The sequence below is a fragment of the Protobothrops mucrosquamatus genome, unplaced genomic scaffold, assembly GCF_001527695.2.
Source record: "Protobothrops mucrosquamatus isolate PMUCROS unplaced genomic scaffold, P.Mucros_1.0 scaffold1012, whole genome shotgun sequence".
NCBI classification, from domain to species: domain Eukaryota; kingdom Metazoa; phylum Chordata; class Lepidosauria; order Squamata; family Viperidae; genus Protobothrops; species Protobothrops mucrosquamatus.
Window position 1 is genome coordinate 1 of NW_015387248.1, and position 24,668 is coordinate 24,668.

At 37.8% G+C, this 24,668-nt stretch overlaps 1 protein-coding gene across 1 annotated transcript in view; it reads left to right on the top strand.

Annotated features, from left to right (window-relative positions):
* The first annotated feature begins 298 nt into the window (after positions 1-298).
* KNDC1 (kinase non-catalytic C-lobe domain containing 1) overlaps positions 299-24,668 on the top strand; it is a 40,831-nt gene continuing 16,461 nt past the window's right edge. Inside the window, exons 1-17 of the mRNA XM_029284842.1 lie at positions 299-426; positions 4,608-4,722; positions 6,273-6,344; positions 6,437-6,498; positions 8,085-8,243; positions 8,530-8,607; positions 9,260-9,335; positions 9,485-9,647; positions 11,895-12,802; positions 13,136-13,280; positions 15,952-16,031; positions 17,082-17,217; positions 17,263-17,416; positions 20,283-20,376; positions 20,471-20,568; positions 21,900-22,120; positions 23,475-23,588. Coding sequence (XP_029140675.1) covers positions 304-426; positions 4,608-4,722; positions 6,273-6,344; positions 6,437-6,498; positions 8,085-8,243; positions 8,530-8,607; positions 9,260-9,335; positions 9,485-9,647; positions 11,895-12,802; positions 13,136-13,280; positions 15,952-16,031; positions 17,082-17,217; positions 17,263-17,416; positions 20,283-20,376; positions 20,471-20,568; positions 21,900-22,120; positions 23,475-23,588 — 2,798 coding nt within the window. The 5' untranslated portion in view covers positions 299-303. The remainder of the gene's footprint in view (positions 427-4,607; positions 4,723-6,272; positions 6,345-6,436; positions 6,499-8,084; positions 8,244-8,529; positions 8,608-9,259; positions 9,336-9,484; positions 9,648-11,894; positions 12,803-13,135; positions 13,281-15,951; positions 16,032-17,081; positions 17,218-17,262; positions 17,417-20,282; positions 20,377-20,470; positions 20,569-21,899; positions 22,121-23,474; positions 23,589-24,668) is intronic.

The window sequence follows — 24,668 nt, forward strand, 5'->3', positions numbered from 1 at the left end:
GAATCAAAACCAGCATCTCTTCCACATAATAATTTTGGAGAACTTTATCTGAGCCCAGATACATCTTCAGTGTATCCAAACCACATGACATCCAGTAATGACAAAGAAGCAGTGGATATTTTGCCATATTGTTATGCTGTTTCTGAAACTTCAGATCAAAATAATCCATCAGATGCAACAGATGAAACAAATCCTGGATGCAATGCATTAGAAAACTATTGTGTAAGAGAATTCTGCAATGAAGTTCCTCTAAAATCAGGTCAAAACTGTTTATTTTATATTAACAAGATGTCTCCCACATTCATGGCCTTTAAGGAAGATGAATGTAACCTAAGATCACCTGACGAAAAACACGATGAGAGAAAAGACTGTTGGACTGAAGATAGACAATATGAAGGCGGGGACTCAGAAATAGGAAACAATGAGGTAGCAAAAACAAATCCTTCATTTAAAAACTATTTTAATTAATCTGACCCAGAAAGGACTTTATTTCTTTGTGGAGATGGGAGAGTGTGGCTCTACAATTAAACTCTTTTACCACATGTATGCTGTGGTAAGTTGGGCAACTTTTTATTAACAGCACTTTAAAAAGGAAAGTTTGAACTGGAAATTGTTAATAAACCTTTGGGTTTAAACACTTAAGTGGTTAAATTTAATGCAACTGAAATATAAATGAAGTAAATTTCTACTTTATCAGATTAAATTAAAAATCACTGAATGCAAAATTTATTTTGAACCAATTTGCAGGCCAGTTTCGTAAGGATCAAGGTTTTGATTCACTTTTTCTTTTAAGTTGATACATGTGGCATGTCAGACTCCTTAGGCAGATTGCTTTTGTGAGCAATTGGATATTTTCATCACTTCTTGATGTAATAAATGCTGGAAAAAGTGTATCAGAAAAGTATGCCACTGGCAGTGGGTGAATTGTTTTTTGATAGCAACCTGTGGATGGAGAATTAGAAGCAATTTTATGTCTGAGGCTGCTATGGTCTAAACCAATATTCCCTAGTTTACCATGCACATTGAGGTTTTAAAATAAGATGCCAGGGACATATATATATAGAAGATGTCCCATTCATGCAGTAAAATAAGATAAACAGGCTAAAGTGAATTATATGAGTAGAAATAAATAAGTAGAAATAGAGGAATAAAATTTGCAGTTGGATTCAGTGTTTAGGAATGATTTGAATGCTTTCTGCTTGTATTAGGTGGTATTTCATTTTGGAAATAGCAACACTGTATGAATCTTGATGCGCTCCTCAGATTCCAGCCTTCTTAGTTTTAATGTTCCCTTTTGTCTCAGAAATAACATAAATTTCCTTGATGCTTGATCGGTCAACTTTAATGTCGTTCTCATGCTTCTATAATCCTTTTTTCTTTATGTCAAAATTATACTGCCAAAGCTTCTGCCTGCCAACTTCATAACTGTATCTTAAGACTTTTAAAAATGGCCTTTTCTTTGCAATTCATAAATAAAACAATTCAAGTGTGACTGAGAAGTCTTTTTCCTCTAACCCTAATTTTAATCTCATTGCCTTGCCTCTTTTTCCTGCAGTTGCTTGCTATAGCTTTTGAACTACAGTATAAAATGAGAACTTTTGTGCGCACTCTTCTCTTGCTTTGTCCTAATGATTTCAACCTCACATTGTCATAGAAGTGAAAATCAAATTAAAATGATGTGCTTATTGCCGGGTGGACAATATATAATTTTCACAGAGTTACTATTATCCTGATTCCTAGTTAACTTGTTTAGAAGCTGGATGTAGTTTTCAGTAAAGAATTCTTTTTATTTCTCAGAAATAGAAAAAAAAATTTTTTTAAGAAAACTAAAACAAAAAAAATCCAACTTCCTCCATTTAGAAAGAAAAGAGTGTTCTCTGAAATACTGAAGCTTTCAAACATGAGGTAGATTGGATGCAGAAGCAAAAATAAACTTAGAATTATGCTTTCTTTTCTACTATACATGAGGTTAAACATTAAAAAAGGATGTTCTTAATATTTATAAATAAGATAAACTCTTAGCAGTAAAACATTGGTTCCTCACTACTGGCAGTCCAAGAGGGCACTTCGGGTAGTCCTCTATGCAGATGCCACAATAAAATAACTTTATTTTTAAAAAGCCAAAATAGAAATTTGCCAAATCTGAGAAGATGTTCAAGTCTTCTCAGAGGCTGTCCATTTTAATTTTTAAAATATTCTAATTAATTGAGGGTGAGGTCTTATGACAGCTAGAAGAAAGACATATAGCATGAGTGCCGTGTTCTTAAGCCTTGGCTTATCAAATAGTCCTCAACACTTTTGATGATGAGATGGTGGTCCATACATAATAAAACTTTGAAACAGTGGCATTAGATCATTACTGCATTTGATACAATATTGATTGTCTTGGTACTAAAGATTCCAAAATTTTAGGCAGTTTTACTGCCTAAGCAACATTTTCTGTTGTGCCCATAAACAAAATTTTAAGTTCACTGAGTTCCTTTAATCCTGAATATAAAAAATAACTTGGAATCTTTCATGCTACATATGCTTCTTCATTGATTCCTTGAAGTCCTTCCTTTATCATTAATCTTCTTTGTTCAATAATCTGGTGCTTAAAATTGGACTGGGCTCTAAGTGTCTTGAATTTTGGATGTAGTTATAGAGAGAGTGCCTTGAAAATTCAAATCTACTCATTGGAATGATGTAAAAGTAAAATGCTGAAGATTCATTTTTATTCAAGGAGCAAAGGAAAAGCTTTTTTTGTAAAAAAAAAACAAAACTGGACGGGGGGAGCAGCCCCATCCCCAGGAGTGAGAGGCTTGGAGAAGGAGAGGCATCTAATGAGAGGAACTCTTGGGGACAGGGTGGTAAGTTAGTCTCCTCTACCCTATTCTGAAGAAATGGTAGACAGCTGAGAATCGCAGTAAGGCAGGGTGTGAGGAACAGAGGCTGGGAAAGGCATTAGAAGACTGTAGAATGGGGATGACAAGCAAAAGGGGAGATACGATGGAAGGCCAGGAGAGGATCATAGGGAAAGGATTGTCTTCCAGTACTTGAAGGACTGTCACAGAGAAGGGGGGATTGACTTATTCCCCAAAGAGCCAGAGGGCAGGACAAGTAATGGGTGGAAGAGAGATCCAACCTAGAAGTAAGGAGAAATTTTCTGACAGAACAATTAATGGAACAGCTTACCTCCCAGAGTTGTGGGTGCTCCATCACTGGAGGTTGTCACAAATAGACTGGACAACCATCTGATTGGGATGGTAGAAAGTTTCCTATCTTGAGCAGGAGATTGAACTAATAGACCTCTGAGGTCCTTTCCAGACCTACGATTCTGTGTTCTAAATTCCAATTCTTTCTTCTGCCCTTCCCCACCTACCTTAACCCAGGATCTTGGATGCTAGATTACTGGAGTCCTTAGACTCCAATTAGTTCTGTTGAAGCCCAGGCCTGTTTGTAATAAAACCATGCTCCTCCACAGCTTAATAATGGTGAAGAGGACGTCCCTGGTGTGTATCACCAAGACCTGGGTAGATGAGCACAGATGGCTTCCTCTGTCTAACCAGGTTTCGGGCTAGCTGTCTCAACCAGAAAAGGCAAGGACACTAGGAGACCACCTCACATTAGAAAACATTACTTATAATTTAAAGAACATAGGAGCCCTAGGGAAGAGTGGTCTTAATCTTCTCATATCAATCAACTGTAATCCTGCTCAATTCATATTTTTTTTCTTGTGCTGTTGTTGTTCCTGGCATTTGTCATGTCTGGTTGCAAGGTCCTTTGGTTTTGCACTGTGCTTGCTGCTGTTCTTATAACAATGTGTGGTCCAAGAAAAAGGGTTATTTTTCTTCTGGCAAGTTGCAGAGTCTGACCCTGATTTTTAAAATTACTTCTAGGCCAAATGATCTCTCAATCTTTAGCATAAGCCAGTCTGAACTAGTGGTTAAGGCATCAGGCTAGAAACTGGGTTTGTCTAGTCACTTTCTCTCGACCAACTCACATCACAAGGGGGTTGTTGCAGCGCAAATAGGAAGAGGAAGGAGCGGAAGGTATATTCCCTACCTTGAGTTATTTATAAAAATAATAAAGACAGAATAAATATTATTGCTTTTAATAGGATTCTGTCTTATTTCACTGGCCAATAAAGGTGAAAAAAAGTAACCCTCAAAATAACTTCTCTATGCATTTTACATGGCCTTATTCACAATTTTTAAGTTAGAGAAGAATATGAAACTTTACAATTATATAATTGTAAAGTTTCATATTCTGATTATAATATAGCTATATAATATTGTATTATCTTTGGGTATTTATATTTATGGAACCTTTGATTTTTAATTATGTCCATGAGAAATATTATTTCTCTGTGTGCTAGAAGAAGAAATAAAAGTAATTCTTTTGAATATTTATCTATATTGAAGACACTAAGGCATTAATTACTGTATGTATTTTTGGGAGAAAGTGAGAAAAAAACCTAGAATTTTGGGAAGAGGTATATATCACAAATGCAATAACTTATGTTCGTAGATTAGCATGCATGTAATTTAAATTTAACACACATTGTAATTAGTATGCCTTCAAAAACACTTTTTGTTTCTCAACTGTCCATAACATTTTGCTTTCAGTGGGTTTTTCTGAAACATCTCTTAATACAGTACGGTAAACCATTGAAAGATTATGAACTCTGGGCTTTATGCCATGAATGTTTGCTCACTCTGGAGACATATACAGATTATCCAGGTATGACCTTTGCAATTTTCTTTTATACTAATGTATTTTACTATTTTAATATTTACAGTATGCTTCATCCTTTTCAGAGCTCTCAAGATGGAATGAATTTGTACTTTTGAGATATGCATTTTGGCTTCCTTTTGTACCTTGTGGCCAGCCAGCTAATAAAAAGGAGGTTAGGAAAGGATAAGGGGCTATGTTGATCCCTTACAACAGAAAGATGGATTGTAAAATGAACTTCTTATATGTTTAATCTTAACCATAATTCAGATATTATTTACCACCTATGTCATGGGAAACTTGTGGGAGCCTCAGTTTCTAGAATACTTCACATTCCCTTTTTGTAGACTGTAGACTGATATATCTTTAAGGCATTCTTGAACAAGAATCTTAAACTGTGTATAATGACACATGAATACATATCGTCAATAATTCATCACATTTCTATTTTATTGTCTCCATGCCATCATATGCCACAAAGGAATTATAAAGTAAAGGCACAGTTTGGGAATTTTTAACATAGCCATTTAATATTTTGTGACTGTTATATAAACTCTCATTTAAGATGGTGTCTGGATGCTTATCTCTGTAATAATATCTCAGGTGAGCATCTGGGTGTTCATCTGGCAGGTAAAAATTCCACTATCAGTACAGATTGTTAATAGGTCCTTCTCTATTTATTTCAGAATTCTGGGCTTTCATGAATGTCTTTAATGCTTGTTTAGCACTTCACAAACTTTACCATAGACAATGTTCTTATTTGCAGCTTCGGCACCTTTAGGACCTCTGCTTTTATGCTTGTTTGTTTTTGTTTTTAGAAACCAAACTAATATAAGTGTGACAATTGCTTAAGCCACCATATTGTATATTCAAATTCACTGGGGTCTTGAATAGCCTGAGCAAAGTGCTAGCAACTACACAATCAATTATAGTACATCCAACCAAAAGGTCCTACAATGCACCATCATGCCAGTCTTGTAGAGCAGGGGGTCCCCAACTCCCGGTCCATGGACTGGTATTGGGTCGTGGCACGCCAGCAACCGGTCCGCACAAACAAGCAAAGCCCCATCTGTGGGATACAGGCAGTGCACAAAACCACGCATTCTCCAGCCCGTGGAAAAACTTTTCTCCATGGAACCGGTCCCTGGTGCCCAAAAAGTTGGGGACCTCTGTTATAGAATAACATTTCCCTACTCCTTAGGTTTATCCCAAAGGCTGAGAAGAGGTTTCGGCCATCTTACTTTAACTCCTACATAAAGTCAGGATTACAAGAAAATCCTCTGCTATTAAATAAAGCAGTGTATTACAGCAACTTTGAGATGTGTGGACCAACTGCCAGAATCCCACAGCCAGCAAAATTTATCAAAGGCACCCCATCTTTGAATGGCTACATAAGCTTCTAATGGACATATGATCAAGTAACACTGAACTTTGCTCTGTCAGAATTTAACATTTCATATTTTACTGTGATTTATAATCAAATAATCAAACAGATGTCAGTGATGTTATAAGTCCTGTTAATATTGTAAATAGTGTTAATGTTATTGTCTGTTTTCCAGCATATTTGTGTTTGGATTCTGTAGCAATAAATCATGATGGAAGTATTACTTTTGTTCCATATGGAAATGAAGGTAAATATATATTGTTGTTGTTAATATTTGTAAGTTTCATTTCATTTGGTTGCAAAAATTAAAATTGCAATTGCATTTTGTTTTACTTTTAGAATCATTGGATAGGTTTTACTTGGCTCCTGAGGCAGCAGAAGAGGGTTTTATTACTGAAAAGGTATTAGAATATATGAACTTTGCATTATATTTTAATGAAGATTCATCTTTAAAAAGGGCTATACTCACAAGACAAATTTAATCTAGATTTATACTGAGTGTACATAGTTTCTTTATATTTCAGGATGCTGCAATTTTGATTGATTTTTAGTATTCTTTTTGACAAGTGGAGATTCTGCCTACAAGCCTTAATTATAAAACACCTAGAGAATAAGTAGCATGCTGGTACATATACCTCTGCTATTTGTTGGTAACTTATAAGATAGGTGGTATTATTTTTCATTCAACTCTCATATATACAGAGAAGCAAAATACAGTTACAATTAATACAATTAACAAGAACAAGAAATAATTAAGATTCTAAAATCTGAAAAAAGTGGATATATTGTGATATGAAGAAGGCCAGTGATGATATGTTAAAGAGCGGAATTGAATGAGATAAAAATTAATGCTGAAAAAATAATAAGCTAGTCATGAATTCTGTGGGAATGTGAAACAATAAAGCTACAGATAAATGTCTTAAATATTGTTAAGAGTGAGCTGTAACTGTCCAGAGATACATATCAGGAATTGGAATATTACCTTAATGTAAATAGTAAACACAATGACCTTGATGGAGATAGGTCAGATCTGTTACCAATGTGACAAGGAGAAACTCATGGCTTAAGTCCAAAACAAGCAAAGTGGCTCAGTCAGATGCCTCCCTAATCCTTGTGGGGGTAAGAAGAAGGGGAGGAGGTGCAGAACAGTCAGACTTGCATGATTCTATATAGCCACTCTCAATACAAAAGCCTTATTTTACCTGTGGAATTGATTTGTGGACTTCTTGGTGAGGCTGACTTTTACATGATTTGATCTTATCCCATTTTTGCCAATTTTTTTTGAGTTGATATACACAGGATTGTTCAGATGTCCTTGGATCAGTCATTGTATATCAAACATGCATATGTTCCTCCAGTAATTTGAAAGCTTATCAAGGATTGGTGAGGCTGAGCTTCACGTAAGAAACTTCCTTAATGTCAAAGCCCTGAAAAGCAGCAGTGCACATTTTCGACTTTATTCCATATTACAATCGCTGAATGGTCTATTTGGAGATCAATTTATTAATAGGTGTTTGTGGTTTGGTTTGGTGATGAGGGAAAGTCCATTACTATGCTTACTTGTGTCAGCCTAAGATATCCCTAGAATAGGCTTATCTACTTGATCTGAACCCAACTGTGCTTTTCAAAAGGCAGCTGGACTTTGTTTTTCCTTGAAGACGTTTCACTTCTCATCCAAGAAGCTTCTTCAGTTCTGACATGCTTCTTGAATGGGAAGCAAAACATCTTCAAGGAAAAACAAAAGTCCAGTTGCCTTTTGAAAAAGCATATATGGGAGAACCATGACCTGGATGACTGAGAATCTCCATAGATACTTGATCTGAAAGCTTGTAATTCATCTGTTGGACAATTATGGTTTTAACAAACACGCCAGTTTTATGTTGATTTGGATGCTCAACCATGTGCATTCAAGATCAAGGAATAAAATAAAATAAAGTGAGGCTCGCTAGGTGAGTTAGTTGCCTTTTCACGGTGCCATTTCCCACAGGCCTGTATTTACTGTATGGCTGCAATTTTGTGGAGAGCGGCAAGAAGCAATTTTCCACCTGATCACAAATTGGCGTTGCCAGGGCAACTGAAACATTTTCTTCTGAATATGGCAAGAAGCAAGCCAGAAGACCGCCCTTCTCTAGCAAATGCAATTAAGGTGAATTAAATGCAGCAATTTAATTTTCAGTTTTATTTCCATAAACCACCTTAGTAACAACAAATAAAAATTCCTATTGGCTTTTGTAATCCATCCAGCTTGTGTGGTTGCCCTAGTGGCTGTTTTCAACACACCTTCATGGGATTTTGAAAGAATATTAATTTTGAGCAACTTTGACTTAACTGTAATAAAGGTTCTCCATAAATTTAAATGATTTTAAAAGGTTTTAATACACACCTCCTCTTTCTTAGTATCTATAATTCAACATGAAATTTCATATTTCTAGATTTGTCGCAGTTATCTGCTTGAACAAAATATCAGCAGCAAGATGATTCTAGAAGTTTTAGCAAAAATGGCATTTCAGGTATGAATATTAGGGGTGGGGTGTGCATGTGTCTACATTTTGAGGAACAAATCCCTCCCTCCCCCTTTTTGCTGTTGCTATAGCAGCAGAACTGGAGAAGGAGAGAATATGAATATATAGTTGTGTATATTCCTTCTGTCCTTCTTTCCTTCAATAGTTTTATGGTGACCTTGGACCTTTTCAAAGGCCATTTTGACTGCCAATTGATTCAAGCAACAAAAATAAGTATTCCAGTAACCTAACATTTCTTGTTCCTGTAACCTGATTTTTCTTTTGCTCTGCTTTGGGGAAAACTAACTTAACTTCTTTATTTTTTTTATGCATTGGGATCTTTGAGGTGAAAGAGGTTAAAAGCAGCCTATACAAAAATCTAGATAATAGTACAGAGGAGCTTCAACTATCGTTCACAATAGGAAAACCATTGTAAATAGCCTAGATTTAGAACTGGCATTTAGCTCCAGGAGTTCCTTCTATCTTTTATTCTTCTGACTTCCTTGAAATTGGAAGTATAAAGAATTGAGGCCCTTAGGCAAAATAGAGGAAACATTTCTATTTCTCGCTGTATTGTGAGCGCCTGCATTTCTATGCATGGATGCTGAAAACAGAATTTTTAAGACCTTTCTTTTCTCATCCTTCATTATTTTGCTGATAGGACTTCAGAGGAGAGGATTCTTTTAATGTTAGCTGGCCTTTTCAAAATGAAAGTTGCTCAGGAAATGCTAACTTAGGTGAGTATTTTTCTCTAAATACCTTGCTGTTCCTGGTTCCTTTTTAATAAGAAAAATCTAAGTAATGTGCCCAAACATGTTTTTTGGTCAACTGCTGTTCACTCTTCTTTAAACAGCATGCATTTTGTTAATTGTATTCCCACTTTCAGGATTTTTGCCTATGAGCAATGAAAGCAAACTGATAGCCGTAGAAGGACCAGTTCCTTGCCAGTCACCTTTAAACAGAGAACAGATCATGTTACCAAATGCCTTCACTTCTTCAGCAACTCATTTTAAACCTATTATTCTGCATCAGAATGTAAATCATAAAATGTAAGTCTGGTTGTGTGTTGTCCAAGCAATGATTAATTCCAGTTAATGGGAGGCAAGTTACATTTATTGTACAATGATACCGTCTTTTTCACTAGGATGAAGCTAATCCCTTCATAAAGATCTGATTTTGCAGAAATTTGCAGAAACAAATTTAAACTCCCCTGGTTCTGTTCCTTTATCCCTTCTTTTATCAACAGAGAAGTTTGGATGCTGTCTTTAATTTGCCCCAGTTGAGTTTGGTTTAACCTTAACGGTTCCTTTCAAACCAATCCGCTTCAAATCATGGTAAAAGAATATCAGTTTATAAAATAAAATTCATTTAGTACATCATGTTGCAATATATTGCTATGTAATAGTCTTTTTAGAAAAAAAATCAGGTCTTTTAGAATGCTGTGCATTATATTCTTTAATCATATTTTTCTTAACAGCAAAAAAAAAAAAAGTAAACACCAGTTTTCAGCCAAAATGTTGAAAAGCATAGTCATGTGACCACAGGGTGCTGTAAATGCAGGTCAGATGTTGAGGGCCCAAAATGTGGTCATGTGACCATGAAGGGGCAGCTGTTGCAACTAGGTCATAAGTACCTTTTGGGTGGTCTTGTGATAACTTCGAATGGTTGGTAAGTAACTGCTTGCAAGCTGAGGACTACCTGTTGTATCTTACCAACTGAATATTTTTATTCTCCTGCATTTATCTTAAATATATTTTCTCATAATGTCTAACATTTGGTGAACTGCAGCAAAATGTCAAGAATATTCTTGCCCTGAGTTTTACACAACCTTTACTCAGTGGTGGGATTCAAATATGTGAACAACTGGTTCTCTGTGTGGATACCACTTCCAGCAGTCCATTCTGGGCCTGGGCAACAAAAAATTAGCTACCGGATCTGCTGAAGTGGTGAGAACCGGCTGAATCCCACCACTGCCTTTACTATTGGGTATTTCCTTTTCTCCCCGGACCTTCCTTTAACTTTACACTGCTGTCCTGGAGCTCTGATTGGGGCTGGCTACCAACCATGAGCCTATACAGGTAGTCCTCAACTTACGACCACCATTGAGATCAAAATTTCTGTTGTGAATTTTGCTCCATTTTAAGACCTCTCTTGCTCCAGTTGTTGGGTGAATCACTGCAGATTTTAATTTAACAACACTGTTGTTATGTGAATCTGGCTTCCTCATTGACATTGCTTATTAGAAGGTCGCAAAAGGTGATCACATGATCCCAGAATGCTGCAACCGTCATAAATATGAGTCAGTGGCCAAGCATCTGAATTTTGATCGCATGACCATGAGGATGCTGCAATGGTCATAAGAGTGAAAAACGATCATAAGTTACTTTTTTCAGTGCCGTTGTAACTTTGAACAGTCGCTAATGAACTGTTGTAAGTTGAGGACTACCTGTATTCATTGATGTTTAGTTTTTTCTTCAACAAGATAAGTTAAACATCCAAGCTCCTAATATAATATATGAGATATATCATGTTTCCCCGAAAGTAAGACCTACCCCCAAAATAAGTCCTAGTTTTGAGGTGAGGCACGTGCCTATAAATCAAGGTAGGGTGGGGGGGGAGCTGCTCCACACACCCTGTACTTGTTTACTATTGCAGCCAGGCCTCCCATGGATCGACACCTGCCTCGCCTCACCGGCCCACTTCTGCAGTGTCCCCCAGCCTGCATTTTGCAGTCAGAGGCCTTTCCAGAAGGCCTCTGCAGCCGAGAACCAGCTCGGTTCTCAGTTGCAGAGGCCTTTCCAGAAGGCCTCTGACGGTGAAATGCAGGCCGGAGTTCCATTCTCAGCTGCAGAATGAAGCTGCTCCTTTGGCTGCAGAAGGAGTGGGCTGGCTTGGCAGGGCTGTCGGTACCTCTGCTGCGAGGTGAGTGGAAAAGACAGTCCCTGAAAATAAGACCTGGTGCCTCTTTTGGAGGTAAAAAAAATTTAGATAGGGTCTTATTTTGGGGAAAACACGGTACGAATGTTTTCTTCTCATGTGTTCTTTTAATTTACAAAGTTATATGCTTCTGGATACCTAGAATTACCCATTACTCATAAACCACTACTCTTTTGTTTCCATGCTGATAAGCATTCAGCTCTTGAAGTTGCTTTAGCAAGAATCACACCACAGCTACCATTAATGGATGGATAGTCGGTGTGAAAAATCACATTGATATAACCATCTCACATGACCTTGTAGAATAAAGCACCCATGTTGGCAAAGCGAATCTTATAAATCATCTTCTTGCTTTCCAGAGATGCCATTGCAACCCCTGTTATAGACTGTGAAACTATGACAAGAATAGCATCTGTGAGTAGCAGAAGTCCAATACATTCAAGTAATGACAATGAAAATAAGAGTGATGAAATTTCTAATTTGTCTACTACCTGTATGATGCCTGGTGCTCCGGAGCATAATAAAGAAGAACCAAAAATACTACAACAGAAGAATTCCGAAGAGGAATTTCCAAGCAATACTAGTTGCTCTAACCCTATCTTACCAGTTTCTGACTCTTCAGATGTGCCTCAAGAGAAATGCATTTTGGAAGCATCTCCCTTGGCTAATCCCGAGTCTACTGTCCCATCTAGTATGACTTTTATAAATAATTTTCTTTTAAAGCAGGATCCAGAGACAAGGGTTTTGACTCTTGTACCCGTGCAGATAGCAGTATCAGAGCAAATACCCAATAAACCCCTCTATTCAAAAGCAACTTACAGCTGTTGTCCAAGTTTACATGTGCTCCTTTCGGAACCTGCAATGACCTATGATGCTAACAGAGCCTTACAAACAAGTTCATCCTTAAGTAATGCAATCAAGGATCAATTCTACCATGATCAAAATAAATGTGGGGACATAAAAGTGAAGACAGGTGGTTTAACGCCAACGACAATTAATAAAGAGACTCAAACCAAGTGCTATGAAAGTAATCCGTGCCTTGCATCCTGGAAGAAATCCAGTACAGATGCAGAGGATAGATTCCTTTTATCAGATCACACACTGGATGCCTTGGTGGATCAAAATTCTGCTGGTTCATTCATCCTAGAAACGTCTCAGCAAAATAAAGAAACACAGAATGTTCCCTTGCAGAATATTGTGCAACTTATCCAAGAAGAGTTTGCATTTGATAAATCTCAGGACAATGTTGCAGAAGCCCTGGCTATAGGTAGGCCTTAATATTTTCATACCAGATTGCAAATACTAAAAAAAAAAAAAAAAAATGTAATTTAGAGGATTTTTTTTACAGTTATCAGATCTCAAAAAGCGTGGCTATATATTTTTAAGTTTGCAAGTCACATATAGGATAAAAATCTTGGTCTGTGCAGTTTTTGTTTTACTTTTGTTTGTATTGTCTTCCTAGGAATATGACTTCGTTATTTTCAACCAACACTGGAAAGAAATGGGGGGAGGGGGGAGAGAAATAAACCCCAATAAGCTAACCATTTTTTTTTTTACATATCCCACTATTTTTTGTTTTTTGTTTTTTGTTTTAAATCAGGTAAATATATTTTCACCTTAAAGGATCTCCAATACAATACATTCTGTAATGCAGTTTCTGAGAAATTTTGTCAACGTTACTGGGAAGAAAAATTGCTAGCAAATCTTTATGGTGCAGCAAATGATAGAACTCCAGTACCTGAAAGGCAAGTGATTCTTGCATTTACCTTTTAATGCCAGTTTTGCTTTTGCTTATCTTACTGTTTTGTTCTGTTTGCTGTTTTAATTCTTCCACTATTCCCAGCACTCATCTCTCCAAATTGACTTTTTAATATATATTGGCTTCCATTTTCTCTGGCGGTTCTGAATGGACATTGGTCAAATGTCTGGTTGCAATCTGGTGTGTTCCATTATTCTGAATTCCTTCACTTTTCACAACCATGTCTGTATCACACTTCCTGGATACCAGCCCAGTGTTTAATCTTTGTGATTAAAAAAGAGGAACAAATACTTGAGAAAGTCATTGAGTAGGCATGTACTGTGGCATTTAAGAATTAGGGGACTGGAGACTAAACCATGTAAAGAACGGCTGCTGGAATTGGGTATGTCTAGTTTAATGAAGAGAAGGACGAGGGGGGACATGATAGCAGTGTTCCAATATTCTCAGGGGTTGCCACAAAGAAGAGGGGGTCAAGCTATTTTCCAAAGCACCTGAAGGCAGGACAAGAAGCAACGGATGGAAACTAATCAAGGAGAGAATCAACCTAGAACTAAGGAGAAATTTTCTGACAGTTAGAACAATTTAATCAGTGGAACAACCTGCCTCCAGAAGCGGTGAATGCTCCAACACTGGAAGTTTTTAAGAAGAGACTGGACAGCCATTTGTCCGAAATGGTATAGGGTTTCCTGCCTGAGCAGGGGGTTGGACTAGATGACCTCCAAGGTCCCTTCCAACTTTACTACTATTATTATTATAATTGTGTAGGAGCCTAAATTGATAGGCACATCTGTATAGGCATAAACATGAATACACGGACATAAACATGAATAGACTCAGGAGAGACTATAAAACACTCAGTTGTGAGCACAAGCTGTTTTGCAATCAAACTGAAATCTCTTTTGTTCCAGCTATGCAGTATGTTCTCTAGAGACTAGTTAGATACAAATATATTAACTCCAAAACTTCATTGAGCACATAATAAAGTTGTCTGGCTTCATAATTTCAGCATTAAGTGCAAGACAGACTCAAACCATATGGCTGGTTTTTTTTATAAGAGCTTATATCACAAGCGCCTGTTCTTTTGGCAGTGTTTCTCGTGACTAATTTGGTAGATAGTGACAAAAAACATCCTTGCATGTCTGTTCTCTGATTAAGTCTCCAAATGGTTCATTAGCATATTTGCCAAATTTGTCTACATACAGGGCAACTTTAGAGACAGAAAAGATGGGAAGAATTAAATGTTTCTATTGCATATCATTGTTTATCAAAAGGTCAGGTTAGAATACTAGAAGAGTGCCTTTCAATCGATCAGCTGGATACTTTTTCATATTGATTTCTATGCCGAACGCAAAATAATGATTTTTGTTTTAAAACCAACATTTTCAAAGCAATGAAGCAGGAAGCTTAAGACAGTAAAAAAAAAACATATACAGACTTAATGATTGGTCGCTTAGCAAGTGCAAGTGTTTGAAGTTTCAACTTACCTAGAAAAGGGGACTTAAAACCCAGATCCAAAATTCCAATGGTCTCATTCACACACACACACACACACACACACACACACACACACACTGCCACAGTCACATGATCACAGTTTGGGCACTTGGCAACATGGCCACATTGACCACGGTTTGCAGAGTCCTGTGGTCACCTGGCCACATTTTAGGATCGTTTTGCTGAAAACCAACACTTCTGGGTTTCATCAAAACCACATCCAGAGCACATCATTGATTTGCTTAACAACTGTGGTGTTCGCTTAATGACCGCTGCAGACAATGTCATAAAAAAGGTTTTATAACCATTGTGTCTTACAATCGTAATGAGCAGGCTTCATTACAGTCATAATTTGAGGACTCTCTGGAAGGGTTGTGCAGTGAAAGGTAATTTTTGGTATATTTCTTAGCTGTATATCTATTATGGAACAAGGCTTGGCTTACATGTGTGCTAGAAATAGTGCAGTGTTTAATGCACACATTACACAATTTATATACTTCCTCATACATCTTTCCATCATATATTATTAAAGCATGAAATGACTTTCTGAATGCTGTGGACTTCTATTTTCATTTAGGACATTTGTGTTGCAATTTTGCTCTGACAAGAAAGGGGAGACTTCAGAAAGCTGAATTACTGAAAAAAAAATTTGACGTAATTATTTGGGAGTAGCAAGTGTAGGTCAAAAGGCAAATTCATTATACTTTGGATTGCTGCTACCTTCCCAAATAGAGTGAAGAAAGTAGCTAGATCAGGGAACATAAATATTTGAAAGCCTGAGTCAACATAAAGATAGGCCGGGTTTTTTTTCCTCCTTAATAGCTGTGTTGTAGAGGTGTCTAGAGAGAACAGGTGGTAAAATTGTACACATGCATTTAAAGTTTTATCATTCACAGCTTGATGAAATTCTACCTGTTTAATGTTTTATCTGAGCCTTAGCTAGCCACTGTATGAGAGTTGTTCCACTGAAGAAAGTGCCATGTATTTTGAATGTCTAAAAGCTTTGAAGCTTTTCCATTTTTTGATTGAAATGCACTCACACAGTACACATGGTGGAAGATGCAAATACTTTAGCTTACCTTGGAAGTTTTCCACCTCCCAAAGCATTTCATTTATGAATATGTATTCAGATGTTCATCTCTTACGCTCTCCCTCATTTTCAGAATTAATGAACCACAATATTTGAGCAAGACTTTCCAAAGCAAACCAAATACCTTTCTGAGTGGAAGTGAGGAAGCAAAAGGTATGAAACAGTTAATGGGCATGTCATACGTTCATTGATAGCTAATGACTATAAACCCGCAGCAGTTAAATCAAGTTATGAAGCAATAGCGTTTATGTCCTACTAGATATAAGGAGAAGAAGAGCAATGGGGATTTTGAAATAAAGATGTACAGTATATCCTTGGAAAACTGGCTACAAGTGAGCCTACTGGAGAAGGTTGTGCTAATGTTATTGTTGCATACAGCAATCAGATTTAAGATTTAGCGTTCCTTTAGTTGAAGTGCCATGTATCTCAGATCGTTTAAACTCATGATGCTTCATGAGATGAAGGAGTCTAATATATAGTCATCCTGAAATGGATATGATTTGATCTGAAACACTAGAATATTAAATATATTGATCAGAATAATGTTCTGATAATAGTTGAGGTTCTTCTGAAGATACCTCTGTTGCTAAAATTTGACTATCTGGAATGTGGGAAAAGCCACATCCTGTGTGACTTGCAGGCTAAGCAATGCATCTGCTCCAACTCTCCTAACTGCATAGGGAGCATTTAGGGCAGATTAATAATATTGTTCTCACAAGTCTATCAGGATGTTCTTTAATATTCCTGATGTTCTGTTTAGTCTACTTTTCTAGACAAGTAGACATATTTCCAGTAAAATCTTTGGAACATCTATTAGCATTTTTGTTTTTTAATAGCCCGAGAGCTATCTGAAGCCACTGTTTAAAATAAGGAGATGCTTTGCATATCACCTAATTTTTGTGTGCGTGTATGTGGGTGGTGTGTAAATTAAGAACAATATATAATGGGTGTAAAACATGGGTGAGACTAAGTAGAATGAATAGCAAATCATTCAATATTGTGTAGAAATAAGACAAAGTTTTTAATTTATTTGATTTCATTTATTCAATGTACGCATTGCCCAAGTTCATACGAAGATAAAAAAATAAAATACAAAAACAGAGAACAAAGGTGGGAAATTTAGCCACTAGACTAGAGGAATATAACTAATGTAAAGTATTACAGTTTCCTTTCTTTGCTCTTTAATTTTCCATACAAATGTAGTTCATGTTGCTGGCATGGATTCCGATGAGAAGGAAGTTGAATCACAAACTCTCCTGGTTGGAATGCAGATGGAGGGAGAATGTTTGGAGACCGAAAAATGTTGCAGTGGGCCACATGTTACAGAAACAGAACAAAAGCAAGAAGAAATTCAAGAAAAAATGGAAGAAAATATATACTCCAGCTCTTCCTCTCTTTCTGAATTGCCTGGATTTTATCCTGGTTGGAGCAGCGCATTCTATGGCTCAGAATGGTTCAGTCTAGATGTACACAATTATTTTAGAAAACTTGGAAAACAAAAAGCTCGTGGAACTCAAAATATCGATGCCAAAAAAATGGTAAGTCATCCTGTTTTCTTAAGACTGAAAAACTGTTGTTCACCTTGGGTAGAATGTAATATAATGCAATATATGAAAGGGAGTTATGGTCATGGATTTTGGATGCATTCTGTAGGTTAGCCCATTTGAGGTACCTTGGTTCAGAAATTGTTGCTGTATGATGCACTCTTTTGCCCAGTTAAAGGGTACAGGAAGGAGAGTTTTAGTAGTATACAGATAAAACCAACTCACTTACCATCTGGTGTTCTTATCAGAGAAATTACCATTGTAACCCTCAAGAATCTCTACCTTCGGGAAGAGGTTTGTAAGGCAGGCAAGAGATGGCTTTTATTTCAACAAATTAAAAACATATGTTGAACTGTACTTAAGTATTTTTTCCTAACACAAAGAGATACTCTTTGGCTTTGGATCACTGCATTCCTATTATTACTTTTACTAAATATTTTTCAATCTGTAAATAAGCATCTATAGCTGTAAATAATGAATCTTCAAGAAGCCAATGCTTCGTTGCTTCTGAAAATAATAAAAATTCTTCTTCTTCTTCTTCTTCTTCTTCTTCTTCTTCTTCTTCTTCTTCTTCTTCTTCTTCTTCTTCTCCTTCTCCTTCTCCTTCTCCTTCTCCTTCTCCTTCTCCTTCTCCTTCTCCTCCTCCTCCTTCTCCTTCTCCTTCTCCTCCTCCTCCTCCTCCTCCTCCTCCTTTCAAAAGCTGGTACTGTACTTACTAAAAGAAAAACTATAATTACAATGGACTTATTGTTTATTTCAATTATTTGGTGATCCCAAAAGAAAATATATATTTTGCAATCTCAGATGAATCTTTAAAAGGGATTGGAAGTATTTCCTTGTGTATATTCATATTGCTTTACATGCAAATCTTTGTTGCAGTGGGATAAATGTATTTTTGAATAGGGCTGTGTAAATCAAATAAAATCAGATTCAAATCATCAGTTTGATGTCACCTTGAATTGATTTGGAATGTTGAACTGATTTTTTGTTCAGAAATTCCAATCAAATTGTCAAATAAAGTAGATTTTATTCATATTTCTGCAAGAGAAAAAACATTTTTTGTTCATGCACAGGAGTATCCAAACATTTCTATTCCACTGAGGGGCATTCTGAATTTATTTTCAATTTAGAAAACATATTTGATTTAGAGGTTCACTTGAGCTGATTGAATTGACTCTCCCAATCAAATATTTACAAGGCCCTTGGCTAGAATGATTGCAGGAACTTCAGTAGGGCTAGTTAATATTTATATGGATTATAAATTCATTCTTAAGGAACTCTCAGAATTTTTATTAAGCTTGTAAAGTTTTCAAAGAGGAGAAAAAATTAATAACCAATCTTGTACTTTAGGCAAAATGCACTCAGGAAAACAAGAAGTAAAATATGTTTGTTTATGTGATAAGTCAGTTTGTATACCTCATAATAGAAAACTGAGATATAAATGATTTTAATAACACAAAGAAGATGTTGAGCCATGTGACTAGCCCCTGATTGTCTCTCAATATCTTTATAGATATTTTTATTTACCTGCTGATTTTCCTGTCAGGGCAGTCAAAATATGCTGATAGTTTCTCAGTATCTGAAGGTGGACTTAACTGAAATGTTAAATAATCTTGGTGAAGAAATATTAACATATTAACATTTCATTTACTCATGTATTTGTTAAGTATTTCACATAAAATGCAGAGATAGGCTAAAATAAATCTGAGTTACCAGTTTAACTATTTGTTACTTCGGACAGAATGGTCAGATGTTGGAGGGCTTATAAGAAACTGTTGAGATACAGTACATTATGACTTGTTATAGCTTCTATTTTCCCTTTCACGTGTTGCACTGGATATGATTTAGAACAGGCGTGTCCAACCCACAGCTCATAGGCCCACATACAGTCCTGGACAGCTAGTAATGTGACACCACAAGATCATAAAATTTTAACATTATTATGTGATCCATATATATTAACTATATTATATATTTTATATGCGACCCAAAGCAATTCCTCTTCACTCAGAGCAGCCCAGGCAAACCAAAAGATTGGACACCCATGGTCTAGAGCTTACTGAAACAGAATGTGGAGGATTATATCTTCACTTGGAGCAAATCATAAATGATATCCAGGTTTAGGTATCAGAGGGATTGGCTAGGAACTGGGAAGATCTAATATGAAGCACAGCAATAGCAGTAGCACTTAGACCAGTGGTTCTCAACCTTTTTAATGCCGCGACCCCAACCGGTCGTAAGTCAAGGACTAAACCGGTCGTAAGTCGAGGACTAAACCGGTCGTAAGTCGAGGACTTTCCCTGCCCGGGAGCGCCACGCATGCGTGGTTCCGCCCCCTGCGCCGGCCGAGGCGTAGCTGGCAAGCAGCAGAGACAGAGCAGGCCGACCACCAGCTGGCCCAGCCCCAAGGGAAGTAAGGCACCCGCCGGAAAAGGGGGAAAAAATGGCAGACAAAAAAAATGGCAGACAGCCTTGCTTGGCGACCCCCATGAAATGGTCGATCGACCCCAAATGGGGTCCCGACCCACAGGTTGAGAACCACTGACTTAGACTTATATATCACTTCACAATGCTTTACAGCCTTCTCTAAGCGGTTTACAGAGTCAGCATATTGGGTCCTCATTTTACCGATCTTGGAAGGATGGAAGGCTGAGTCAACCTTGAACCCTGTCAGGATCGAACTCTAGATTGAGTTTGCTTGCAATACTACATTCTAACCACTGCACCACCACGGCAAGAAGCACTACTAAATATTTTGAAGAACGTGCTGTTAAATTGATCCTTATGCTACTCAATTTTCCTTATCAGAAGTCCACAGAGAAATAGCAACACTTTCATTTTGTTGTGCCTTTTCCACCAGGAACTTGACCAGCTGATAATGATCGAGACAAAAAATTACAGGAAGACCATAACCTTCCACCAAAGGCTGTTGTATAAAGAGAGAAGCAACAAAGGTATATTTGTGAAATGAATTTAACAACTGTCTTATAGCAATTGTTCATCTGTGCTGATGCAACGTGGTCCTGATTGCACTTTTCAAATCTTGAGGTGGAGAAATAAAAGCTTTGTTGCCAAAGCTGGAGAGACAGATAGAAGAAATGAAATCAAAGATACGGTTTCTTGAACTTGTGAAGAAGTATCTCCAGGTAACTATGTGAGTTTTCAAAAATTGGGTGTGGACATCTATTTCTACATCAGTGAATGTCTAGGCTTCCATGCATTGACATACTATTCAGGTGACAACTGCACTTGTCCAACATAATTGCTCTAATTAGGTAAAGCTGCAAAGTTGGATTCTTCATCATCCACACGGTTTCTCTCTCTTTGTAAAAGAGCCATTCAAATAGACCAAATACTAATGAAAGTCATTGTGATGTACAAATGGTATTTTTGTGGCATCTGTGGAATGCTGTTTATATTTCCAGATGTCGTCCAGTGTTTTGCATGGGAAGCAGTTTTGCCATGACGTAGGGCATCATTCAGTAAAACATTATTCAAATTTATAGCATAGGGCAGTGGTGGCGAACCTATGGCACGCGTGCCAGAGGCGGCACTCAGAGCCCTGTCTATGGGCACGCACACTATGCCCCAGAGATGGCAACCATCCCTCTTCAAGCAGCCGCCTGCTAACTCGCCGAGGTCCCACATGGCCGGATGCATCCCAGCATGCTGGTTTCCCTCCCCTCCGTCCCATCCCTGCTGGCCTCGCATGCTCTCCTTTTCCCAGGCACGACCCACTGCATTGCTTCCTCAGCTGTCGGCCGGCCGTCGAGCTCAGAGGCGGCTTCTCTGAACTGCTGGCAGCGGACTGCGGAGCCCTAGAGTGCGCCGGTCAACCCGTGTGTGGGGGTTGTGCGGATGGTGTCAGGAAGCAACCGCCCTGGCCCCTGCATCGCCTTGCCCTGCAACAATGGCACTCCCGCCCTGCCTCCCCTCCCCTCACCCTGCAGGATGAGCCTCCTGCCCACTGTCCCATCCACCAGAGACCCCCTAGATCTCCCCCAACCGTGTCCGGCCCCCACAGGAGTCCCTGCCCACAAGCAACATCGAGGTGACCACGCTCATCATGGCCACACTCACTCATTCTGCCATGACCACCACAGCCACGCCCACCCAGTGGGCCATGCCCACCTGGCACCCGGCGATAAATAAGTGGGTTTTGGATTGCAGTTTGGGCACTTGGTCTCTAAAAGGTTCGCCATCACTGGCATAGGGCAAAATAAATATATTCAACAATCCTATTAAGGTAATGACTAATTTGTTTTCTGCTGCATATCCCTACCCGTTTTAGAAATAGTCCTAGTCCAGGTAGTTGGCAGGAATCAAAAACTGACTTGAAGACCAAAAAAAACCCAACTCCCCACACACCATATTTGTACTGCATTTTTTTCCCCTTCTTACCCCACATCTTTTGGAAGCGTTTTTTTTCCCTCTGTATTTTTTCTGTTTGTTTCTTTCTTGTCTCCTTTTGCTGCAGATTCTGTATGCAGAAAAATGGGGTGTTGAGCCATGCAACTTTCTTACAGTGGTTAATATGGGAAGAAATGAACCATCGGACATCAGTGCCTTAGATGGCATGTTACTTTTTTATCATCTAAGCAAAACCCCAAGTGAAATTCAGTATAATGACAGTCAGAATTGCCCAAGAAGTCTTCAAGCCGGAACGCCACTTGCATTAATGGCATATCTGTATTCCAGGTACAGACTCTTTTGCACTAGAGATTATGGTACAATAAAACCGGGTATCAGTTCCAGCCTTAAGGCCACTTCAGGTTTTCCCTAGAAAATGTGATATTGGTCCATCTAGCTCATGTACCTACTTGATTAGGTACAGCAGCTTTATAGGACTTTTCCAGTTTTCCTATCTGTGGAAATATAATGCTTGTTGAGAGGCTAAATGGAGAAATTTCATGTACAATTAAAAGATTTTTTAGTTTACGAGATCTTTTTTCCTTCATTTTTCAGTAATCGAGGGAAATGATTTATATTCATTTTGGAGTTGGGATCAAAAATCTTCAAGATATTTTGGTTTTCTTATCTCCAATTAATAGGACATTATGTACTGTAAATAAAAGCACAACTGTTCTTCTGAATATACAGTTAGTCCTCAATTTACAACGATTCATTCAGTGACTGCTCATAGTTACAATGGCACTGAAAAAAATGTAACTTAGAATCAGTCCTTGCACTTACAACCACTGCAGCATCACTACTGTCACGTGATCAAAGTAAAATTAACAGGAGAAGCTGGGTTGGTTTAATGACTGCGTGATCACTTAACAACTGCAGTTATTTGCTTATCAACCATGGCAAAGCTCGTAATATCAGGCATGATTCATTTAACAATTGCCTTGCTTAAGCAACCGAAATTGTGGTCCCAATTGTCGTCATAAGTCGAGGACTACCTGTAATCGGTTAATTTGTGCGAGAATTTAGTCTAGAAAAGAGGAATGACTGTCAAACATATTTCAGTGACCGTCCCACTGGATAGTTTGCAAAAACAAAAGAAGAAAAGAATGATTACTAGGCTAGAATCCTTACCATTTTTTGCAAACCTTTAAAAAATCTGGGGGAGGCAGGGGACAAGAAGACTACTGATCTGTTTTTCTCACGTTTTTTGGTCTAAAGTCCAGCGAAAAGGCCCCTGTCATGTAAAAACTTAGGAAAGCAAGATAAATGGTTATTTCTTAACTTAAAAATGTAGTAAGTCTTGTCTTACTACATTTTTAAGCATCCAGACCAACAGAAATTGTAATAGCTTTGTCCACTTCTTAGGTGAGTGCTTAATTCTGCAGTTTTTAGAAACAAAATTGATTTTTCAAATTTGTAGACTGCAGCTTAAAAGTGTTTTTGGCTCACAATAATGTCAAGAAATGTGTTACTTGATATCGTGCATTTAACAAAACTATTTCAGAGAGAACAACAAAAAGAAATTGTGATATTAAGTGATACCTAATTGAATAATTTCCTTTTGCTTCCTATTTTTCTGTTGTTCTTGAGTCCAATAAAGCATATTTTAGCTTGCTTCATTGTTTTCCTTTGTATTCTTCAGAAATGCATTTTTAAAAGGCTATGTTCAACAGTTTCTATTCACTTTTCGCTACTTCTGCTCACAAGAGGAACTTTTACAATTTCTTCTTGATAGGATCAGAATTACCTTGCCAGGGTAAGTAATGAAATCCCATTGAAATCAGGTACATTTGAGTTCACTAGTATTTAAGTGGCCTTCATTATGTGCCTTTTCATAATTATGAAGAATTGCTTAATTTGTAGTCAAAGGACACAACCGAATACGCTAGTTCTTGTGCCAGTTGAAGTTTTTGCCACCTTTAGATTTCCTACCTGGATTACCAAGCCTTTTTCTTGTCATAATAACAAAATTAGCAATTGTGCTGTCCTTAAAGTTTCAGTGCAGAACAAAGTAAGGAAAGTGATTGGCAGATTTTCTTACCTTCATTTTCTCTTACATCAAATATCTCTCTAACACGGAAAGGATCGGGTGATTGTTACAGGTGCTTGGAAAGGACTACAGGTAGTCCTCAACTTACAACAGTTCATTTAGTAACCGTTTGAAATTACAACAGCACTGAAAAAACTAAGTGATGACCATTTTTTACACTTATGACCTTTGCAGCAACCCCATGGTCAGGTGATCAAAATTAGGATGCTTTGCAACTGACTCACATTTATGACGGTTGCAGTGTCCCAGAAGGTCATTCTTTGCGACCTTCTGACAAGCAAAGTCAATGGGGAAGCCAGTTGTTAAGTTAGTAATACGATTCTTAACAACTGCGGTGATTCACTGAACAAATGTGGCAAGAAAAGTCGTAAAATGGGGCAAAACGTGCTTAACAAATTTCTCACTGAGCAACAAAAATCTGGGGCTAAATTTTGGTTGTAAGTTAAGGACTACCTGTTCTGTCCCGTTCCGACCCACACACCCAAACAGCCAGCCGAGGGTTAAAGACTTCTCCAGACACCACAGATAAGAAACTTGGCAGCAGCTCCGTAGCTGCCTGCCAAGACCTTTACTCCAAACACACAGAAACAAAAACAATACACACAGTTGAATGCCACAGCACACTACTTTGCCAGAGATTCAGCTTTTGTCCGTCACAGAGGTCCAAATGGCCACCACCACCCTTTTATAGCCTGTGGGGTGTGGTCCAGTGACTCAACTTAATCTCTGGCACGTCTCTTTTTATGCTGCGCACGCTTATCGCTCCTACGCTGGCGTGGATCCAGT